The sequence below is a fragment of the Mobula birostris genome, chromosome 14, assembly GCF_030028105.1.
Source record: "Mobula birostris isolate sMobBir1 chromosome 14, sMobBir1.hap1, whole genome shotgun sequence".
NCBI lineage: Eukaryota > Metazoa > Chordata > Chondrichthyes > Myliobatiformes > Myliobatidae > Mobula > Mobula birostris.
Window position 1 is genome coordinate 45,422,652 of NC_092383.1, and position 19,535 is coordinate 45,442,186.

The 19,535-nt window shown below is 42.9% G+C and overlaps 1 protein-coding gene across 6 annotated transcripts in view; it reads right to left on the minus strand.

Annotated features, from left to right (window-relative positions):
* LOC140209874 (protein unc-13 homolog C-like) overlaps positions 1 to 19,535 on the minus strand; it is a 923,018-nt gene that overhangs the window by 31,353 nt on the left and 872,130 nt on the right. For all 6 annotated transcript variants that reach the window (XM_072278476.1, XM_072278475.1, XM_072278477.1 and 3 more), the window contains one exon: positions 1,967 to 2,114. In XM_072278476.1, the coding sequence (XP_072134577.1) occupies positions 1,967 to 2,114 (148 nt within the window). The remainder of the gene's footprint in view (positions 1 to 1,966; positions 2,115 to 19,535) is intronic.

The window sequence follows — 19,535 nt, forward strand, 5'->3', positions numbered from 1 at the left end:
TGTTTTTGTAGTTGATAATGTTAATACTGGTGCAAAGTATTTTAATGTTTCTGAATATCAGTGGCTCAGCCTAGACACTTGTCAAAAGTTTTTGCTCTATGATCACAGTTGTTTTGAATCCTGTGATGGGATTTCCAAGTGAAAAAGTTGCGCCATGGGATAGTTTCACCCTCAGATTGGGCCTGGCATTTTCCAGCAAATGACTTACACAAAGTAAGTTTGACATTTCCTACAAGTCAGCAGTGTCAACTGCAAATTTTGGGCCCAACATTTAGTTTGTTAGAGATCACATTTCAATTTCATACATAGAACTCGAAGATAATTACAAACGTTTTCAGAGGTGAAATGAAGGTCAGCATTTCACATGTGATTTATTCTCATTGATACAGTATAATACACAATACTGCCACATGCTGCAACTTTAGTAAAATCATTCTTCACTAGAATGCAGTTCCCTTCATTGATGTTCTTGACCAGCACAATGTTCAATTGCTCAAATATAAACACGCTCCTGCTTGCTATAACCAGTTTCATTTGCTGGATTTATCCTTAATAAAAAAACGAAAACCACATGGAAAATCAATCTTTTTGCACAGTGCTACTACATTCACCAAAACCCTTGGTCCAGAAATTGAAAAGCACCTATTTACAACCCACTGAAATATCTTTGTGTGTTGTGCAAATGCCAGGCCGGGTATTTTTGACCAGAATACCTGGCCAAAATCCAGTGTGAAAGAGCACAAATGTGGCTTACACCAAGAAAGGATTAGGGTTCTGGAACATGATAATGCTTGAACATCACACATAGTGGGTTGAATGGCTTCCTCTTGTTTCGCAAAATTTCTATCATTTTGTTTATGGTTTTGGAGCCTCTTTAGCAGAAGCAGCTCTTTATCAGGAATCCCTTTGTGTGCACGAAATTGAGAGCCATTGTGGTAATCTGATCCAACTGGTTATAAGGTGTCTGTGGTGAGAATGGAATCTCCACAGACGGAGAGCACAGGCAGGAGGAGAAGGTAAAGGCTCAGTAGTGACTGCCTCGGGAAACTTAAACATTGGTACTGGTAGGATGCTGTGTCTCTGCGGACTGTCTGCAACTGGATTCTTTTTTATTAAGCAGGTTTTTGCTTCCTTCCATGAGATCGAGCTCCCCTTCCCCCCACCATGCCTAATTACATTGATCAATGAGATTCCTCATGTCATTGTGCACTCTGGGGAAACCCACGCAGTTATAGTGAAAATGTGCAAACTTCACACAGACAGAACTCGTGGTCAGGATTTAATCTGGGTCTCTGGAGTTGTGAGGCAGCAGCTGAAACAGCTGCCCCGCTGCCCTTTATGTCTACTGATGAAAGAGTGTCTATTTAAATGGGTGGAGAAACAAAAAATCTCATGTCATGTCCCCCTTCAAGTGAGACTATTCCATGAAAGCTCTGAACTCCAGTCTATGATGGAGAGTGTGAAACTCTGAATGCACAAAAAAGGCTTTATTAAAGCAAACATCTATCAGAACCTTTCAGAACTGTTGAGATGAAAGCTCATTAATCTGAAAAACTAATTCTGCTTCTGTCTCCATAGATGCTGTTTGATCTGCTGAGAATTTCCAACATTCTATTTTTTTATGTGCCTTCCAGCATCTGTAATAACTTTTAGGTTGCCCACAGAGTTCTGCTGCCATTGAGAAAGGATTTCAGGGATTTTAGGGATTAAACTTCTTCAAGAATTGATTCATTAATATTTGACTTACTTTAATTGAGTCAAAACTTAAATTACTAAATAACTCTAAAGATTTTCTTTGATATGGTACTTCTTTCTGGGATTTTCTCCAAGTCATTTATATCAAACATAATGTTTACATGCAGAATAAAGGACCAATCAGACCTTCATGGTGGATATAATATGCCACTAATGGGCCAAATCATACTCATCAGACAATGTAGTTCAACATTCACTTTGTCGCTCTTACCTTGTAAAGACTGTGTGCTGATAAATTTTTTAACTAGGGCATTAGTTGTCTGAGTGTAGAGGCTGAGTGCATATTTCAAGGACAGTAGATCTGGGCTCTTCTCTAAGAATGTCTTTTTCAGGCCATTTCCTCCAGCGTGGAAATATTGCTAAAGGTAGATGAATTCAAGATCATGCTTTAACATCAAAATAGCAAACTGGTAGCAAATACTTCTTTCTCAGCACCATCAGATGTACTGAGAATCACCAGAGTTGTAAATGTTTAAATTCAAAAGCTCTTACTGTTGTCCAACTGAGCAAAATTTATAAATAATCCACTAATTTACCACACTTTGAGATAGTCCATGACAATTAAAGACAATGAAAGGTATTCTTATTGCTCCAGCAGTTAATAGGGATATGAGGTGGGATGGAGTGCTCACTTCAAGGAATGGACATAACATTAGGGCATTCATTGCTCGACACTTGACTGCTTAGATTTATTGCAGAAAAAATACAGCCAATTCTGACATAGGTATTTGAATTTCTAATAGATTTTACATTGAAAAGATTAAGAGCTAAATTGTACTGGCAGCTGCCAGTAAAAGATTTGTGAGTACCCATTGAGAGTCCAGGATGTTTTCATTCTCAGATAACAGACCCTAACAGTCACTGTATTCCATCTTAATGGTGGGGAATCCATTTCCACATCTCTACACTAATGGTAGCAACATTCTTTCACATCAGCTGCTGCAGTCACAACAACCCCACATACCATTTACTTCAATAACCTGATACCAACCTTTCTCTAGTATAATGCTGGGGGAATCACCAATACAACCCAACATCAATGCAAACTAGTATAAGATTGGAAGCCCCATTGGCTTACTGTATGTAGAAATTCCAGACTGGAGATTAGGATGAAAAAGGATGAAATAACTATTTTTATTCAACATATTTTAGGATTTTTTATTTATCAGTACTTAAATGCTTTTTTTACACTTTGATCTTGCTTGACTTTTTGGACTCATAGAATCATAGAACACTACAGCACAGAAACAGGCCCTTTGGCTCATCTAGTCCATGTTTAACCATTAAACTGCCTAGTCCCATCAACCTGCACTTGGACCATAGCCCAACGTACCCTCCCATCCAAGCACCTATCCAAATTTTTCTGAACTGTTGAAAAAGATCCTGCGTTCACCACTTGTGCTGGCTGCACTTTCCACACTCTCACCATCCTGAGTGAAAAAGTTCCCTCTCATGTTCCCCTTAAACGTTCTACCTTTCACCCTCAACCCATGGCCTCTAGTCTGACTCTCAACCTCAGCAGAAAAAGCCTGCATACATTTACCCTATCTATACCTCTCATAATTTTGTATACCCCTATCAAATCTCCACTCAATCTTCTACATTTTAGGGAATAAAGTCCGAACCTGTCCAGGTCCTCAAGTTCTGGCAGCATCCACATAACCAGTTCCTTCTATCCACATCCAACATCCAACACATAATCCTCCACAACGGGTCAGGTCACAGATCTCTCAGTGGGTGAGCATCTGGGGGACAGTGACCATCGCTCCCTGGCCTTTAGCATTATCATGGAAAAGGATAGAAGCAGAGAGGACAGGAAAATTTTTAATTGGGGAAGGGCAAATTATGAGGCTATAAGGCTAGAACTTGCGGGTGTGAATTGGGATGATGTTTTTTGCAGGGAAATGTACTATGGACATGTGGTCGATGTTTAGAGATGCCTTGCAGAATGTTAGGGACAAATTTGTCCCGGTGAGGAAGATAAAGAATGGTAGGGTGAAGGAACCATGGGTGACAAGTGAGGTGGAAAATCTAGTCAGGTGGAAGAAGGCAGCATACATGAGGTTTAGGAAGCAAGGATCGGATGGGTCTATTGAGGAATATAGGGAAGCAAGAAAGGAGCTTAAGGAGGGGCTGAGAAGAGCAAGAAGGGGGCATGAGAAGGCCTTGGCAAGTAGGGTAAAGGAAAACCCCAAGGCATTCTTCAATTATGTGAAGAAAAAAAGGATGACAGGAGTGAAGGTAGGACCGATTAGAGGTAAAGGTGGGAAGATGTGCCTGGAGGCTGTGGAAGTGAGCAAGGTCCTCAATGAATACTTCTCTTCGGTATTCACCAATGAGAGGGAACTTGATGATGGTGAGGACAATATGAGTGAGGTTGATGTTCTGGAGCATGTTGATATTAAGGGAGAGGAGGTGTTGGAGTTGTTAAAGTACATTAGGACAGATAAGTCCCCGGGGCCTGACGGAATACTCCCCAGGCTGCTCCACGAGGTGAGAGAAGAGATTGCTGAGCCTCTGGCTAGGATCCTTATGTCCTCGTTGTCCACGGGAATGGTACCGGAGGATTGGAGGGAGGCGAATGTTGTCCACTTGTTCAAAAAAGGTAGTAGGGATAGTCCGGGTAATTATAGACCAGTGAGCCTTACGTCTGTGGCGGGAAAGCTGTTGGAAAAGATTCTTAGAGATAGGATCTATGGGCATTTAGAGAATCATGGTTTGATCAGGGACAGTCAGCATTGATTTGTGAAGGGCAGATTATGTCTAACAAGCCTGATAGAGTTATAGAGTTCTTTGAGGAGGTGACCAGGCATATAGATGAGGGTAGTGCAGTGGATGTGATCTATATGGATTTTAGTAAGGTATTTGACAAGGTTCCACACGGTAGGCTTATTCAGAAAGTCAGAAGGCATGGGATCCAGGGAAGTTTGGCCAGGTGGATTCAGAATTGGCTTGCCTGCAGAAGGCACAGGGTGGTGGTGGAGGGGGTACATTCAGATTGGAGGATTGTGACTAGTGGTGTCCCACAAGGATCTGTTCTGGGACCTCTACTTTTCGTGATTTTTATTAACGACCTGGATGTGGGGGTAGAAGGGTGGGTTGGCAAGTTGGCAGACGACACAAAGGTTGGTAGTGTTGTAGATAGTGTAGAGGATTGTCAAAGATTGCAGAGAGACATTGATAGGATGCAGAAGTGGGCTGAGAAGTGGCAGATGGAGTTCAACCTGGAGAAGTGTGAGGTGGTACACTTTGGAAGGACAAACTCCAAGGCAGAGAACAAAGTAAATGGCAGGATACTTGGTAGTGTGGAGGAGCAGAGGGATCTGGGGGTACATGTCCACAGATCCCTGAAAGTTGCCTCAGAGGTGGATAAGGTAGTTAAGAAAGTTTATGGGGTGTTAGCTTTCATAAGTCGAGGGCTAGAGTTTAAGAGTCGCAATGTAATGATGCAGCTCTATAAAACTCTGGTTAGGCCACACTTGGAGTACTGTGTCCAGTTCTGGTTGCCTCACTATAGGAAGGATGTGGAAGCATTGGAAAAGGTACAGAGGAGATTTACCAGGATGCTGCCTGGTTTAGATAGTATGCATTATGATCAGAGATTAAGGGAGCTAGGGCTTTACTCTTTGGAGAGAAGGAGGATGAGAGGAGACATGATGGAGGTGTAAAGGATAATAAGAGGAATAGATAGAGTGGATAGCCAGCGCCTCTTCCCCAGGGCACCACTGCCCAGTACAAGAGGACATGGCTTTAAGGTAAGGGGTGGGAAGTTCCAGGGGGATATTAGGGGAAGGTTATTTACTCGTGGAGAGGTTCGTGCGTGGAACGCACTGCCTGAGTCAGTGGTGGAGGCAGATACACTGGCGAAGTTTAAGAGACTACTAGACAGGTATATGGAGGAATTTAAGGTGGGGGCTTATATAGGAGGCAGGGTTTGAGGGTCGGCACAACATTGTGGGCCGAAGGGCCTGTACTGTGCTATTCTATGTTCTATGTTTAACTTCTGCCATCTGCAAAGGGATCCTACCACTACACATACCTTTACATCTCCCCCACCTCCACTTTCCACAGGGATCACTCCCTCTGCGATTCCATTGTCCATTCGTCCCTCCCGAACTAATCTCCCTCCTGGCACTTACTCTTGGAAATGGCCTAAGTGCTACACCTGCCCATACACCTCCTCACTCACCTCCATTCAGGACCCCAGGCAGTCTTCCAGGTGAGGCAACACTTCACCTGCAAATCTGCTGGGATCATCTATTGTGTTCAGAGCTTCAGATGCAGCATCCTTTCCATAGGTGAGACCCATCGTAAATTGGGGGACTGCATCATTGAGCACCTCCGCTCCATCGACCACATCGTTCGCAGTGGTCAAATATTTTAATTTCAATTTCCATTCCTGTTCTGACATGTCGGTCCATGGCCTCCTCTTGTGCCAAAATGAGGCCACCCTCAGGGTGGAGGAGCAACACCCTATATTCTGCCTGAGTATCCTAATGGGATGAATATTGATTTCTTCTTCCTGTAAACAAATTTCCCACTCACCACCCCCACTCTTCCCAATTCTGGTCTCTTACCTCTTCTCACCTGCCAATATCTTCTCCAGCCTTTTACCTTTCTTACCCACTTGTCTAAATCTATCACTGTCCAGCTAGCCCCTTCCCCTACCCCCAACTTTTTATTATGACATCTTCCTCCCCTCGTTTCCAGTCCTGAAGAAGGGTCTTAGCCCAAAATGTTGACTGCTTGTTCCTCTCTATAGATGGTGCCTGACTTGCTGAGTTCATCCAGCATTTTGTGTGCATTGCTTTGGACTTCGAGCATTAGGCAATTTTCTCTCTTCGTCCTTATAAATATTCTCTGCACTCTCTAATGTTCTTTACATCTTTCCTGTAGACAGGTGATTAAAAAAACTGGACACAACACTCCGAATTAGGTCTCACCAATGTCTCATACAATTTTAACATAATATCCCAAGAAGTTGAGTTATGAAGGCCAATGTGCCAAAAGCTTCCTTTATGACCCTACCTGCAACATCTCTTTCAATGAATTATGATTGTGTATTTCCAGGTCCCATTGTTCTACAACACTCCTTAGTGCTCTACCGCTCACTGTGTAAAACCTACCCTGGTTAGTCCTCCAGTGGAAATGCCTTACACTTGTCTGCACTAAATTCCACCTGCCATTTTTCAGCTGGTTTCTCCAGATGGTCCAGATTCTGCTGTAAGCTTTCATTATCTTCCTTGCTGTCCACACACCCCCAATCTTGGTGTTATCTGCAAACTTATGGATCTAGTTTACCACATTATCCTACAGATCGCTGATGTAGAAGTCACACATCAATGGACCAAGCACCAATCCCGGCAGCACACCACTAGACACGGTCCTCCAGTAAGAGAGGCAATCATCCACAACCACTCTCTGGCTCTCCCACAAAGGCCAATGTCTAATCTAATTTACTACCTTGACTTGAATGCCAAGCGACTGAATCTTCTTGACCAACCTCCTATGCGAGACCTTGTCAAAAGCCTTGCTAATGTCTATGTAGACAGTATCCCCTGCCTTGCCTTAATCAATTTTCTTGATAACTTCCTCAAAAAACTCTAAAAGATTGGTTAGACATGACTTACCATGCATGAAGCCATCTTTAATTAGTCCCTGTCTATCCAAATACCTAGAATACTTCCAATAACTTTCCCATTACTGATGTCAGGCTCACTGGCCTATAATTTGCTAGCTTATTCTTAGAGCCTTCCTTAAACAGTGGACCAGCATTAGTTATCCTCCAGTCCTCTGGCACCTCACCTGTGGCTCAGGGATTTTTAAATATCTCTGCTAGGGCTCCTGCAATTTCTGTACTAGCTTCTTACTGGGTCCAAGGAAACACCTTGTCAGGCTCTGGGAATCTATCCACCCTAATTTACCTCAACAGCACCTCCCCTTCCGTAATCTGTATATGGTCAATGGCCTCACTGCTGCATTCTCTCACATCTATAGACTCTATGTCCATCTCCTGAGGGAATTTATTTCTTCAGCAGTTTGAACGGGGCATGACTGCGCAAGCACATGGAGGTTGGCCAGTGAGAACAGCGGGAAGAGTATAAAAGGAAGACAGGTTTACGGAGTGGGCATCGGAGAAGTGCGCGATGGAGTAGAGGGAGACAGAGTAGGAAACCTTTGGCTCAATGGGGCTTCGGTGATAAAGTGTTGAGGCCAGGTAGATTATCTGTTTAAGATAGAGACAGTGAGTATGTGTGTGAGGCTGGTTTTCTGTGCTTGGTGTCAGTTGTGGGAGGTCCCAGCCTCCCGGACGACCACATCTGCACCAGGTGCGTCGAGCTGCAGCTCCTTAGAGACCACGTTAGGGAACTGAAGCTGCAGCTCGATGACCTTGATCTGGTCAGGGAGTGAGGAGGTGATAGAGAGGAGCTATAAGCAGGTGGTCACACCAGGACCACAGGAGACAGAGAAGTGGGTAACAGTCAGGAGAGGGAAGGGCAAGAAGCAGGTACTAGAGAGTACCCCAGTGGCTGTCCCCCTTAACAATAAATATTCCTGCTTGAGTTATTTGGGGGGGAACTGCCTACCTGGGGGAAGCAACAATGGTCGCGCCTCTGGCCCAGAGTCTGGCCCTGTGGCTCAGAAGGGTAGGGAAAGGAAGAGGATGGCAGCAGTGATAGGGGACTCTATAGTTAGGGTGTCAGACAGGCGATTCTGTGGACGCAGGAAAGAAACACGGATGGTAGTTTGCCTTCCAGGTGCCTGGGTCTGGGATGTTTCTGATCGCATCCACGATATCTTGAAGTGGGAAGGAGAACAGCCAGAGGTCGTGGTACGTATTGGTACCAACGACATAGGTAGGAAAACATAGAAACATAGCAAATAGGTGCAGGAGTAGGCCAACTCAGAACCCTGTACCTGCCTTCTCTCCATACCCCCTGATCCCTTTAGCCACAAGGGCTATATCTAACTCCCTCTGAAATATAGCCAATGAACTGGCCTCAACTGTTTCCTGTGGCAGAGAATTCCACAGATTCACCACTCTCTCTGTGAAGAAGTTTTCCCTCATCTCGGTCTTAAAAGGCTTCCCCTTTATCCTCAAACTGTGACCCCTCGCTCTGGACTTCCCCAACAACGGGAACAATCTTCCTACATCTAGCCTGTCCAATTACTTTAGAATTTTATACGTTTCAATAAGATCCCCCCTCAATCTTCTAAATTCCAGAGAGTATAAGCTAGTCGATCCAGTCTTTTATCATATGAAAGTCTTGCCATCCCAGGAATCAATCTGGTGAAAAGGGAAGAGGTCCTGAAAGCAGACTACAGGGAGTTAGGAAAGAAGTTGAGAAGCAGAACCTCAAAGGTAGTAATCTCGGGATTACTGCCTGTGCCACGTGACAGTGAGTATAGAAACATAAAAACATAGAACATAGGTGCAGGAGTAGGCCATTCGGCCCTTCGAGCCTGCACCGCCATTCAGTATGATCATGGTTGATCATCCAACTCAGAACCCTGTACCAGCCTTCCCTCCATACCCCCTGATCCCTTTAGCCACAAGGGCCATATCTAACTCCCTCTTAAATATAGCCAATGAACTGGCCTCAACTGTTTCCTGTGGCAGAAAATTCCACAGATTCACCACTTTCTGTGTGAAGAAGTTTTTCCTAATCTCGGTCCTAAAAGGCTTCCCCTTTATCCTCAAACTGTGACCCCTCGTTCTGGACTTCCCCAACCTCGGGAACAATCTTCCTGCATCTAGCCTGTCCAATCCCCTTAGGATTTTATACATTTCAATAAGATCCCCTTTCAATCTTCTAAATTCCAGAGAGTATAAGCCTAGTCGATCCAGTCTTTCATCATATGAAAGTCCTGCCATCCCAGGAATCAATCTGGTGAACCTTCTTTGCACTCCCTCTATGGAAGAAAGTCTTTCCTCAGATTAGGGGATCAAAACTGCACACAATACTCCAGGTGTGGTCTCACCAAGGCCTTCTACAACTGCAGTAGTACCTCCCTGCTCCTGTACTCGAATCCTCTTGCTATAAATGCCAGCATACCATTCGCCTTTTTCACCACCTGCTGTACCTGCATGCCCATTTTCAATGACTGGTGTATAATGACACCCAGGTCTCGTTGCACCTCCCCTTTTCCTAATCGGCCACCATTCAGATAATAATCTGTTTTCCTGTTTTTGCCACCAAAGTGGATAACCTCACATTTATCCACATTAAATTGCATCTGCCATGAATTTGCTCACTCACCTGACCTATCCAAGTCACCCTGCATCCTCTTAGCATCCTCCTCACAGCTAACACTGCCGCCCAGCTTCTCGTCATCCGCAAACTTAGAGATGCTGCATTTAATTCCCTCATCTAAGTCTTTAATATATATTGTAAACAACTGGGGTCCCAGCACTGAGCCTTGCAGTACCCCACTAGTCACTGCCTGCCATTCTGAAAAGGTCCCGTTTATTCCCACTCTTTGCTTCCTGTCTGCCAACCAATTCTCTATCCACATCAATACCTTACCCCCAATACTGTGTGCTTTAAGTTTGCACACTAATCTCCTGTGTGGGACCTTGTCAAAAGCCTTTTGAAAATCCAAATATACCACATCCACTGGTTCTCCCCTATCCACTCTACTAGTTACATCCTCAAAAAATTCTATGAGATTCGTCAGACATGATTTTCCTTTCACAAATCCATGCTGACTTTGTCTGATGAATTCACTGCTTTCCAAATCTGCTGTTATCACATCTATGAGAACTGACTCTAGCATTTTCCCCACCACTGTTGTTAGGCTAACCGGTCTATAATTCCCCGGTTTCTCTCTCCTTTTTTAAAAAGCGGGGTTACATTAGCCACTCTCCAATCCTCAGGAACTAGTCCAGAATCTAAAGAGTTTTGAAAAATTATCATTAATGCATCCACTATTTCTTGGGCTACTTCCTTAAGCACTCTGGGATAGGAATAGAATGAGGTGGAGGATAAATGCGTGGCTGAGGGATTGGGGCACGGGGCAGGGATTCAGATTTCTGGATCACTGGGACCTCTTCTGGGGCAGGTGTGACCTGTACAAAATGGACGGTTTGCACTTGAATCCGAGGGAGACCAATATCCTGGCGGGAAGCTTTGCTAAGGCTGTTGGGGAAAGTTTAAACTAGAATTGCTGGGGGTTGGGAACCAAATTGAAGTGACGGAGGAAAGGGAGGTTGGCTCATAAATAGAGAAAGCTTTGAAACAGTGTGGAAGAGAGAATAGGCAGGTGATAGAGAAAGGACGCACTCACTCCGATGATTTGAGATGTGTCTATTTTAATGCAAGGAGTATCATGAATAAAGCAGATGAGCTTAGAGCGTAGATCAGCACTCGGAGCTTCGATGTTGTGGCCATTGCAGAGACTTGGATGGTGCAGGGGCAGGAATGGCTACTTCAAGTGTTTCAGAAAGGATAGGGAGGGAGGCAAAAGAGGTGAGGGCATGGCACTGTTGATCAGAGATAGTGTCACGGCTGCAGAAAAGGAGGAAGTCACAGAGGGGTTGTCTACAAAGTCTCTGTGGGTGGAAGTTAAGAATAGGAAGGGGGTCAATAAGTCTACTGGATGTTTTTTATAGACCACCCAATAGTAACAAGGACATCGAGGAGCAGATAGGGAGACAGATTCTGGAAAGAAGTAATAATAACAGGGTTGTTGTGGTGGGAGATTTTAATTTCCTAAATATTGATTGGCATCTCCTGAGAGTGAGGGATTTAGATGGGGTGGAATTTGTTCAGTGTATTCAGGAAGGTTTCTTAACACAATATGTAGATAAACCTACAAGAGGAGAGGCTGTATTTGATCTGGTATTGGGAAATGAACCTGGTCAGGTGTCAGGTCTCTTGTGGGAGAGCATGTTGGAGATAGTGATCACAAATCTATCTCCTTTATCATAGCATTGGGAGAGGGATAGTAACAGACAAGTTAGGGAAATATTAGTTGGGGTAAGGGGAACTATGAGGCTATCAGGCAGGAACTTGGAAGCATAAATTGGAAACAGATGTTCTCAGGGAAACGTACCATAGAAATGTGACAAACGTTCAGGGGATATTTGTGTGGGGTTCTGAGTAGGTACATTCCAATGAGACATGGAAAGGATGGTAGGGTACAAGATCCGTGGTGCACAAAGGCTGTTGTAAATCTGATCAAGAAGAAAAGAAGAGCTTACGAAAGGTTCAAAAAACTAGGTAATGATATGAATCTAGAAGATTATAAGGCTAGCAGGAAGGAGTTTAAGAATGAAATTAGGAGAGTCAGAAGGGGCCATGAGAAGGCCTTGGCGGACAGGATTAAACAGAGAAACATAGAAAACACGCAGCACAATACAGGCCCTTCGACCCACAAAGCTGTGCCAAACATATCCCTACTTTAGAACTACCTCGGCTTTACCCACAAAATTCCTCTAAGCTCCATATAGCCGTCCAAGAGTCGGCTCTTATCGTTTCTGCCTCCACCACCACCACCAGCAGCCCATTCCACGCACTCACCGCTCTCTGCATAAAAAACTTACCCCTGACATCTCCTCTGTACCTACTTCCAAACACCAAGGAAAACCCCAAGGCATTCTACAAGTATGTGAAGAGCGAGAGGATAAGACGTGAGAGATTAGGACCAATCAAGTGTGACAATGGAAAAGTGTGTATGGAACTGGAGGAAATAGCGGAGGTATTTAATGAATACTTTGCTTCAGTATTCACCACGGAAACAGATCTTGGCGATTGTAGGGAAAGCTTGAGAATGTAGATATTAAGAAAGAGAATGAGCTGGAGCTTTTGGAAAGCATCAAGTTGGATAAGTCACTGGGACAAGACGGGATGTACCCCAGGCTACTATGGGAAGTGAAGGAGGAGATTGCTGAGCCTCTGGCAATGATCTTTGCATCATCAGTGAGGACAGGAGAGGTTCCGGAGGACTAGAGGGTTGCAGATGTTGCTCCCTTATTCAAGAAAGGGAGTAGGGATATCCCAGGAAATTATAGGCCAGTGAGTCTTCATTGGTTGGTAAGTTAATGGAGAAGATCCTGAGAGGCAGGATTTATGAATATTTGGAGAGGCATAATATGATTAGGAATAGTCCACGTGGCTTTGTCAAGGGCAGGTCATGCCTTATGAGCCTGATTGAATTTTTTCAGGATGTGACTAAGCACATTGATGAAGGTAGAGCCGTAGATGTAGTGCATATGGATTTTAGCAAGGCATTTGATAAGGTACCCCATGCAAGGCTTATTGAGAAAATAAGGAGGCATGGGATCCAAGGGGACATTGCTTTGTGGATCCAGAACTGGTTTGCCCACAGAAGGCAAAGAGTGGTTGTAGACGGGTCATATTCTGCATGGATGCCGGTGACCAGTGGTGTGCCTCAGGGATCTGTTCTGGGACCCTTACGCTTTGTGATTTTTATAAATGACCTGGATGAGAAAGTGGAGGGATAGGTTAGTAAGTTTGCTGATGACACAAAGGTTGGAGGTGTTGTGGATAGTGTGGAGGGCTGTCAGAGGTTACAATGGGACACTGACAGGATGCAAAACTGGGGTGAGAAGTGCCAGATGGAGTTCAACCCAGATATGTGTGAAGTGGTTCATTTTGGTCGGTCAAATATGATGGCAGAATATAGTATTAATGGTAAAACTCTTAGCAGCATGGAGGATCAGAGGGATCTTGGGGTCCAAGTCCATAGGCCACTCAAAGCTGCTACGCAGGTTGACTCTGTGGTTAAGATGGCATTTGGTGCATTGGCCTTCATCAATCATGGGAGTGAGTTTAAGAGCCGAGGGGTAATGTTGCCACTATATAGGACCCTGGTCAGACCCTACTTGAAGTACTGTGCTCAGTTCTGGTTGCCTCACTATAAGAAGGACATGGAAATCATAGAAAGGGTGCAGAGGAGATTTACAAGGATGTTGCCTGGATTGGGGAGCATGCCTTATGAGAGTAAGTTGAGTGAACTCAGCCTTTTCTCCTTGGAGTGACGGAGGGTGAGAGGTGACTTGATAGAGGAGTACAAGATAATGAGAGGCATTGATCATGTGGATAGTCAGAGGCTTTTCCCCAGGGCTGAAATGGCTAGCACAAGAGGGCATAGTTTTAAGGTGCTTGGAGGTAGGTACAGAGGAGATGTCGGGTGTAAGTTTTTTACGCAGAGAGTGGTGAGTGCGTGGAATGGGCTGCTGGCAGCGATGGTGGACGCGGATACTATAGAGTCTTTTAAGAAACTCCTGGATGGCTACATGGAGCTTAGAAAAACAGAGGGCTATGGGTAAAGCCTAGGTAGTTCTAAGGTAGGGACATGTTCAGTACAGCTTTGTGGGCTGAAGGGCCTGTATTGTGCTGTATGTTTTCTATGTTTCTATGAATAATGATGCAAAAAATCAATTTAAGACCTCCCCTAATCATCTCTTTTGATCTACACATAGATTACCACTCTGATCTTCCAGATGAAAAATTTTTCCCCTCCTATTATTTTGCTCCCAATATATCTGTGCAAGCCCTTAGGATTCTCCTTCACCTTGTCTGCTAGGGCAATCTTATGTCTTCTTTTAACCCTCCTGATTTCCTTCTTAAGTGTTCTCTTGCATTTCTCATACTCCTCAAGTACCTCATTATTTCCTGCCTGCCTATACCTGCTGTGTGCCTCCTTTCTTTTCTTAACAAGGGTCTCAATGTATCTCAAAAACCATGGTTCCCTCAACATGTTATCCTTGACTTTTATTCTGACAGAAACTTACTAACTCGGTACTCTAAAAATATAAATTTTGAAGGCCGCCCACATACCAAGTACATCTGTCCCAATCTACTCTTGCCAAATCTTTTCTGCTATCTTTCTCCAATGCAGAATCTTAATGTAAGGACCAGGCCTATTTTGTTCCATAATTACCTTAAAACTAATAGCAAGATGATTAGTAAATGCAGCATGTTCCCCACACAAACTTAGGTCACATCTCCTAATAAGAGATCTGTCTCATCTCCTGATAAGAGATCTAGTATTGCGCTTTCTCTAGTTGGGACTTCTATGACTGATTAAGGAACCTTTCTGGAATACATTTGACAAACTCCTTCCCATCTAGTCCTTTTACAGTACGGGAGTCCCAGTCAATATGTGGAAAATTAAAATCACCTACTATCACAACCATATGTTTCTTGCAACAGTCTGCAATCTTTCTTCAAATTTGCTCCTCTAACCCCTACAGAGTGGTCTATAATATAATCCCATTGATGAGATCAATACCTTTCTCATTCCTCGGTTCTATGCGTAAAATCTCAATAGTCAAGTTCTCTTGTTTGATGTGACATTTTCCTTTACACCTCAACCCCTTTAAATCCTCCCGCTCTATCATACCTAAATATCATACCTAAAACAACAGAACCCCAGAACATTGAGCTGCCAGGCCTGTCCTTCTTGCAACAAAGTCTCATTAACAGCTATAATGTCATATTTCCATGTGCTAATCTATGCCCCATATCTGTCTTTCCTACAATTTTTCTGCATTGAAATATACACAGCTCATAACATTAGTCCCACCACCATGGTCAATCTTTTGATTCCTGACTTTGTATCTTTCTCCATAACCACTCCACTATCTGTTCTGGTGGTCTTGCCCCCATACTCCTGCAACTTTAGCAAACTTTCCCCCTTGGATATTAGTCCCCCTCCAGTTCAGGTGCAAACCATCCCTTCTGGACAGATCCCGCGTTCCCTGAAAGAGAGTGCAATGATCCAAAAATCCGAAACCCTCCCTCCTGCACCATCTCCTTAGCCACGTATTAAACTGTATGACTTCCTAAATTCTGGCATCACTAGCATGTGGCATGGAGGCAATCCTGAGGTCAGAACCCTGGAGGTCCTGTCCTTTAACTTGGCTCCTAACTCCCTGAACTCACTTTGGAGGACCTCACCACCCTCCTACCCGTGTCATTGGTACTGACGTGGACCATGATCTCTGGCTGTTCACCTTCACACTTAAGAATGCTATGGACTCAATTGGAGATATCTCTGACCCTGGCACCTAAGAAGTGGAACCATCCAGGAATCTCAGTCTTGTCCACAGAATCTTCTTTCTGTCACCTTACCCAAGGAATCCCCTAACCTTACAGCTCACCCCGCTCCCCCTTCCCTTCTGAGCCACACAGCTGGAGTAAATTCCTGAATTCCTAACTACTGAGGCTTTCCTCTGTTAGGCCATTCCCCCTAACAGTATTCAAAGCGGTATAGCCTAACCCTAACCCTAATGCGAGGTACTCTGCATTGGCTCCCTATCCCCTTTCCCCCTCCTGACAGTTACCCAGTTATCAGTGACGTGCATCTTACGTGTAACTCTCTTCTTGTATCTGCTGTCTATCAACACCTCAGCTTCCTGAATGATCTGGAGTTCACCCAGTTCCAGCTCCAACTCCTTAACACAGTCTGTTAGAAGCTGCAGGGGATGCAATTGTTGAAGATGTCAGAGTCACTGGAGGTCACGCTACCTTCCCACATCCCGCAATGGGAGCATTCCAGCATCCTGCCTGGCAACCCCAATGTGCAATAAGAAATAAAGAGAGAATAAATAACAAAAAAAAAATCCAGTACCTAAGGCCTAGCCTTTCCTTGCCAAATCCTTGATGAACCAAAGCCTCAACTGCCTACTCCAACACTGGCTCACTCACACAATGGCCACTCTGCTTAAATCTATTTTCTTTTCATTGGACCTTGCTAAGTGCCTAATCATGTGCAATCCAATGTCTCCTTGGGACTGTGGCAGCAAAATGTGCCAAATGACCCACTTGCTTCTTTTAAATTCTCTCTCCCTCCAAGCAATCTGGTGTCTCCCCTGGACTGTGCAATGCATAAATGGCTGTCTAGCCCCACTAGCTTCTTTTAAACTCTCTCTACCTCCAAGCATTCCGGTGTCTCCTCAGGTCTGTGGTGTGCAAAACGAGAGAATTCTTTTTCACGTATATTTATAATTCTTTCGAGTAATCTTAGTAGCTTTTAAATTTCATCTAGTATAAAAATATTTAAAAGCTAATACAGAATCTTAACTCTGACAGAGGGGGAGGCTCTGTCCCAGTTTTGTCTCAGATCAAATGTTGTCAAGCAGACCAAGGGCAAGGTCTCACTGTCCAAGTCCCCCCTACAGTTGAGGCCATGTTACATAAAACTGCTCTTCTTGCCTCCCAATAACCTGGGTAGTTGGGGCAGTTTAATTGGCCTTTTATAGCTGACCCAGTTATACACAGACTGTGAATGCAGACAGCATGCTGATCCAAATCAATCCAATGGAACTGCATAACAAAAAGTACAAATGTATGAACATACAAATCAAGGACAGGATTTGACCACTCTTCCTTCTTACCAGTTTATCAACTTCTGAATTTCACCTCATATTTGTCTTAAATCCTATAACAACAGGACAAAAACTAACAATAGCCCCGACTCCATAGACTGATCACACCAACAGCTTTACTTTCGGCCAAAGTACTACATTTTGTATTTAACATTTATTAATCCTTTAGTTATTTGTAAAAGGTCATGTAAGTTTCCTTTCATACTGGCCCAAGAGTTGATTTTCCACACGATTCCTATAACTTTCAAATTTACCTCTTTAGAAAACAGTAGCTGAATGATATCATGAATAAGTTTCTGTGTCCACCAGTTTTTAGCAAAGTGATCTAGACAATACAATACCTGTGGACATCATATCAACTATCCTGTGCTGGTATTCAATAGAGGCAAATTGAAGCATTTGAGCAAGTCTGTTAAATTGATATTGTTTCAGGGCAATTTTGTTCTGTGGTTGATGATCTCTGGGTACCAGGCAGAAACACCATAAACTCATTTTACTTCTGACAATTATAGCTGTCTGAATATAGAGGCTTGCTATCCAGCAGTTAATTAATGGTGAAGCTTTGAGTATGCATAGCTTGTCTATCATTCTACATATCCATCAAATTATAATCTTGTACAAAGTTTCACAATACAGTATGCAGTGAGATGAATATATTCAAAATTATTACTCTGCCAAATATCCTCAGTTGAAACAAAATACTGCAGTCTTCCCAAGCTTCTTATCTAGTAAAAATTCTGAATTTCTAAACACGTTATCAATCTCCTAATGAGTACAATCAAATTTAGACTACAGGGTTAAATTGTGGAATGGCATATCGATTTAAAAAAATTTCAGATGACAGCTGTTCTTGTTAGTTTAGGAGGAGATCTGAACAATTAGTGAAAGAAGTAGATTCAAAATTTATGCTGAAACATCAAATTATGAAAGCACATCCTAACAGTTTATCAGTCATTCATCAGGCATACTTCAGAGCGCCATGGTATTTTCACGGTTAGTGTGATGTAGCTCGGGGTGTTGGAGTTCTGAGTTCAATTGTGGCGTCATATGTAAGGAGTCTGTGGTATGACTGAGTTTTCTCCGGGTGCTCCGGTTTCCTCCCACAGTCCAACGAAGTCCTGGTTAGTAGGTTAATTAGTCATTGTAAATTGTCCCATGATTAGTAAGTCGTCAAATAGGGGGTTGCGGTTCAAAGGGTTGGAAGGACCTATTCCGTTCTGAATAAATAAATTAAATTAACATTTTGTTAGAGAAATCTATAAAAAAGGTCCAAAATATCTGATCTGCAGACCAAATTGATTTTTGACTCCAAACGTTTGTTTTTAAACACCCAATTTAAAGCGAAGGGCTATTGTGGATTTTTTGTACTGCAATCCTGGGATTACGCACATTATCATATCCCAAAATGAATGCATCTCCTCAGTTCTAGCAAAAAGCCTGAATTTTCTTCCTTTGTTAGTACTTATAATCCACTTATTTCTTTGATGATTATTTAGTTGTAACAATGGACTATAATTGCACTGGTACATACTTAAATTGATAATATATCTTTGTTACTTATAGTAAGCCACATTGTTTTATGCTGGCTTGTGCAATGTACCACTGAGATTGACACTAATTTTGTAATTAGCATAATTATACTTTTTAAAAAAACAGAAAGGAATGTATTTCCTACTGGCATTCCTTTATTGCTGTACTGATTTCTATCCTGAGAATGGAATTTAAGGATTCACAAAATTTGCCAATCCACAGGACTTCCTTTAATAATTAGTCTTTCAGATGGAGGTACTTAATTCATTTCCTGTGGCAGTACTTGAACAATGGCATTACAGTGACATATCTGTTTAGGTAGGCTCCTAAACATCGTAACAAAACTTGAAACTGCAGGCTACCTGTGACCATTACCACTGAGACTTGCTCAATGATTTATATATTTCAATTACCTGGTTACCTCACAATGAAACAGCAGGAAGTAAGTAGTATGTATTCATGACTGTGTTTCTAATGCTTTAGAATATGATTGATTTATCTACTTTCTCCAAACAGATACTTTAAAAAAGCCTTATTGTCTCTTCAACTTTATGAATGAATATTTTAACACCTGGAGCAAATATTATAGTTCATTTATATATATATCATTGTAATTTCACACCATATAAACCTCTATCAAAATCACATTGCCTTCACCTCAAAGGGTTCAATTGCTGATTAAAGAGGTCCTAAGTCATTTTTTTGTATCTTAGTTACCTTTATCACTGAGTTTTACTTGCTCTCCAAGTACAGCCTGATTTACTGGCTGCGTTATTCAGTCCCTACGTAAATCAAATTAAACTTGTTTGTATAATAATCATCTAACTGTTCCAATTAACCTATCTAATTTGGAAAGTGCAACAGCTTATCTCCATGACAACCTTGCTTCACT